General features: G+C 29.9%; 1 protein-coding gene across 1 annotated transcript in view; it reads right to left on the minus strand.

Moving 5' to 3' along the window:
- The window catches only part of LOC111683080 (alpha-tocopherol transfer protein-like), a 7,016-nt gene that overhangs the window by 1,612 nt on the left and 404 nt on the right, over positions 1 to 5,000 (minus strand). Inside the window, exons 2-3 of the mRNA XM_046956168.1 lie at positions 2,518 to 2,690; positions 188 to 367 (exon numbers count right to left, since the gene is read on the minus strand). Coding sequence (XP_046812124.1) covers positions 188 to 367; positions 2,518 to 2,521 — 184 coding nt within the window. The 5' untranslated portion in view covers positions 2,522 to 2,690. The remainder of the gene's footprint in view (positions 1 to 187; positions 368 to 2,517; positions 2,691 to 5,000) is intronic.

Consider the following 5,000-nt stretch of genomic DNA (forward strand, 5'->3'; position numbering starts at 1 on the left):
ACTGAACTAGAACTGAACTAGAACTGAACTAGAACTGAACTAGAACTGAACTAGAACTGAACTACAACTGAACTACAACTGAACTAGAACTGAACTAGAACTGAACTAAAACTGAACTAGAACTGAACTAGAACTAAACTAGAACTGAACCGAATTATAATTTAGAATCTTTCTTCAAATTACTTACTATCCAATAACTTTTTAAGTTCCGCTGTGCCTTTTTGAATATTTTCTGGAGTTTCTCGTAGTTCACGTAAAGCCACTTCTTTGGTACGTTCACAGGGTTCACCCAATTCAAATTGTAGTTTGTAATCTCCCACCATAATGGCAGGTACTTCTTCGATTTCGGTAATCATGGTAGGGATCTCTGTTACAAAAAAGAAATATTTAAACAAAATTAATTTCATATAAAACTTGATGTAATCTAAGTTTAACAAATGAATTAAAGTGAAATAACTGATTAACATAAAAAATATATAATTTAAATAACAATTAGTGTATTTTACATTATAATAGTGTAGAAAAATTCACATTTAAATTAATTTTGTTACAAACATTAATTACAGGTCGTGAACCAAGTGATGAAAGTAGTTTGATCTATGATCATACTTTATAAAAATGTTTGACGTATTGCGTATTACTTTTTTGATATCAATCAAAACTATAACCTTTTAGTGCTAATTTAATGCAATAATAACTGCAATTTTATGGCAATTTTGTAATTTGTTGTTCACTGGGTTTTTTTGTTTAAAAATAAGTTAACTTAACTCTTTAATTAATTAGGAATTATATTGAGTTATTTCGGATTAATGATTATTTGATTGATTACATTTAATCTTTTTTGGAGAAATAATGTTTAACTGAACTCGAATAGAACTGATCTCGAACTAGAAGAGAACTAGAACAGAACAAGAACCGAACTAGAACAGAACTAGAATAAGAACTGAACTAGAACAGAACTAGAACAGAACTACAACAGAACTGGAACAGAACTAGAACAGAACTAGAACAGAACTAGAACATAACTAGAACATAACTAGAACAGAACTAGAACAGAACTAGAACAGAACTAGAACAGAACTAGAACAGAACTAGAACAGAACTAGAACAGAACTAGAACAGAACTAGAACAGAACTAGAACTGAACTAGAACAGAACTAGAACTGAACTAGAACTGAACTAGAACTGAACTAGAACTGAACTAGAACTGAACTAGAACTGAACTAGAACTGAACTAGAACTGAACTAAAACTGAACTAAAACTGAACTAGAACTGCAATGAACTGAACTGAAATGAATTGACCTAGAACAAGAACTGAACAAGAACTGAACTAGAACTGAACTAGAACTGAACTAGAACTGAACTAGAACTGAACTAGAACTGAACTAGAACTGAACTAGAACTGAACTAGAACTGAACTAGAACTGAACTAGAACTGAACTAGAACTGAACTAGAACTGAACTAGAACTGAACTAGAACTGAACTAGAACTGAACTAGAACTGAACTAGAACTGAACTAGAACTGAACTAGAACTGAACTAGAACTAGAAAACTAGAACTGAACTAGAACTGAACTAGAACTGAACTAGAACTGAACTAGAACTGAACTAGAACTGAACTAGAACTGAACTAGAACTGAACTAGAACTGAACTAGAACTGAACTAGAACTGAACTAGAACTGAACTAGAACTGAACTAGAACTGAACTAGAACTGAACTAGAACTGAACTAGAACTGAACTAGAACTGAACTAGAACTGAACTAGAACTGAACTAGAACTGAACTAGAACTGAACTAGAACTGAACTAGAACTGAACTAGAACTGAACTAGAACTGAACTAGAACTGAACTAGAACTGAACTAGAACTGAACTAGAACTGAACTAGAACTGAACTAGAACTGAACTAGAACTGAACTAGAACTGAACTAGAACTGAACTAGAACTGAACTAGAACTGAACTAGAACTGAACTAGAACTGAACTAGAACTGAACTAGAACTGAACTAGAACTGAACTAGAACTGAACTAGAACTGAACTAGAACTGAACTAAACTAGAACTGAACTAGAACTGAACTAGAACTGAACTAGAACTGAACTAGAACTGAACTAGAACTGAACTAGAACTGAACTAGAACTGAACTAGAACTGAACTAGAACTGAACTAGAACTGAACTAGAACTGAACTAGAACTGAACTAGAACTGAACTAGAACTGAACTAGAACTGAACTAGAACTGAACTAGAACTGAACTAGAACTGAACTAGAACTGAACTAGAACTGAACTAGAACTGAACTAGAACTGAGCTTAAACTGAGCTAGAACTAACTCGAGTTTATATTTATGCTGTTTTAGATATGATGCAACCATTGACCAAGTTTGTTGCAACTTCAAGTAGGTTGAAGCTTATGCAATTTAGAAGTTTGTGGTCGTAATTTGAGCTTAACGAAACTTACGTTTAAAAAATAATTATTGTAATTAAGTAAAAAAATTTTGAAATGTTAAATAATTACTTACTCATTTTGATAGTATGTGTGTTTTTGTGTTTTTGTTTACTGTTTAATATTTATTTTGAGTTTGTGTTACAATCAATTAAATGTCTGTGTTGATTTTAGCAAATTATTTTTTTTTTTGCATAGATTTTTAAATAATTTTGTTTTTTTTTTATTTTCTGTATTTACTGTAGAAATCTTAAAGTTAATATTTGTTTAAAAAAATGTGTAATTAATTATTTTGTTTTTAAATATTTTTTTGTTTGTTGTGTTTTAAATTATTCATATAAATTTAATTATCTCTTTATAAATGAATCATAAATTAATAAATTTACAGTAGATTTGTGCATTGATTTATAAAGTTAAATAGTAAATATTTTAACAATTATGCCAAGTCAGAGTTATTGGCAAAAAAAACAACAACTTTTAATACATTTTCTTTAATTAACATTTTTTTATCTAAAGTGGCAGGTCTTAACCTTTCAATATTAATGCAACTTTGTAATTATTATAACTGTTATTAAGCTTTCCAATATAAAAATCTGAGTTTCATTAACAAATCAAGTTTACAATAAATAAATTAAAAAAAAAAATAAAATAATTTTTTATTTCAACTTTTTTTAAATAATAATTAAAAAAATATGATTATTGTACAAAACGTCATGCAATTTTTTTTTTATGGAATATTTTTGCAAAATAATAAATTTTGTTTAAAATAATATTTCACAAAAAAATTTTAATTTAAAAATAAACATTTTTTTAATTATTCTAATTTAAGATGAAGGTGACGCAAATTGTCGGTTAAAAATTTAATTGCATTACGCAATGTACTAAAATTTTTAATATTTTTTGCTTTAAATTAAACCAGTTTTTATTTTCAAAATTAATTGTTTACTTGAACTTGACTTGAGGAGATGTTAAATAGGAAATATATCGAAATTTTTAAAAGATTTTATATAAAAAAGACTTACAGAACTAGAAGAGATTTAAAACTGAACAAAACAGGACTAGAACCGAAGTAGAACAGAACTAAAACAGAACTAGAACAGAACTGGAATAGAACTGGAACAGAACTAGAACAGAACTAGAACAGAACTAGAACAGAACTAGAACAGAACTAGAACAGAACTAGAATAGAACTAGAACAGAACTGGAACGGAATTAGAACAGAACTAGAACAGAACTAGAACAGAACTAGAACCGAACTAGAACAGAACTAGAACCGAATTAGAACAGAACAAGAACAGAACTAGAACAGAACTAGAACAGAACTAGAACAGAACTAGAACAGAACTAGAACAGAACTAGAACAGAACTAGAACAGAACTAGAACAGAACTAGAACAGAACTAGAACAGAACTAGAACAGAACTAGAACAGAACTAGAACAGAACTAGAACAGAACTAGAACAGAACTAGAACAGAACTAGAACAGAACTAGAACAGAACTAGAACAGAACTAGAACAGAACTAGAACAGAACTAGAACAGAACTAGAACAGAACTAGAACAGAACTAGAACAGAACTAGAACAGAACTAGAACAGAACTAGAACAGAACTAGAACAGAACTAGAACAGAACTAGAACAGAACTAGAACAGAACTAGAACAGAACTAGAACAGAACTAGAACAGAACTAGAACAGAACTAGAACAGAACTAGAACAGAACTAGAACAGAACTAGAACAGAACTAGAACAGAACTAGAACAGAACTAGAACAGAACAAGAACAGAACAAGAACAGAACTAGAACTGAACTAGAACAGAACTAGAACTGAACTAGAACTGAACTAGAACTGAACTAGAACTGAACTAGAACTGAACTGGAACTGAACTGGAACTGAACTAGAACTGAACTAGAACTGAACTAGAACTGAACTAGAACTGAACTAGAACTGAACTAGAACTGAACTAGAACTGAACTAGAACTGAACTAGAACTGAACTAGAACTGAACTAGAACTGAACTAGAACTGAACTAGAACTGAACTAAAACTGAACTAGAACTGAACTAGAACTGAACTAGAACTGAACTAGAACTGAACTAGAACTGAACTAGAACTGAACTAGAACTGAACTAGAACTGAACTAGAACTGAACTAGAACTGAACTAGAACTGAACTAGAACTGAACTAGAACTGAACTAGAACTGAACTAGAACTGAACTAGAACTGAACTAGAACTGAACTAGAACTGAACTAGAACTGAACTAGAACTGAACTAGAACTGGACTAGAACTGAACTAGAACTCATCTGCAATTGAACTAAGTAAAACTAAACTGAAATATATTTTTATTAAAAAATAGTAAGTTTTAATAATTTCAAAGTTAGTTCTTCATGAATTTTTGTTTGTGTTTGTTTTTAGATTCTTTTTTCATTTTTAAAGGGTTAATATTTTTGATCAATGCACAAATTTACTGTTAATATTATTATTATTTATTTCTTAATGAAATCTTGAGTTGTTGGATAAATTTGTCAAATGATTTTTTATTATTAAATTTTTCATATAAT

The sequence above is a fragment of the Lucilia cuprina genome, chromosome 2 (genome assembly GCF_022045245.1).
Source record: "Lucilia cuprina isolate Lc7/37 chromosome 2, ASM2204524v1, whole genome shotgun sequence".
Classification (NCBI taxonomy): Eukaryota; Metazoa; Arthropoda; class Insecta; order Diptera; family Calliphoridae; genus Lucilia; species Lucilia cuprina.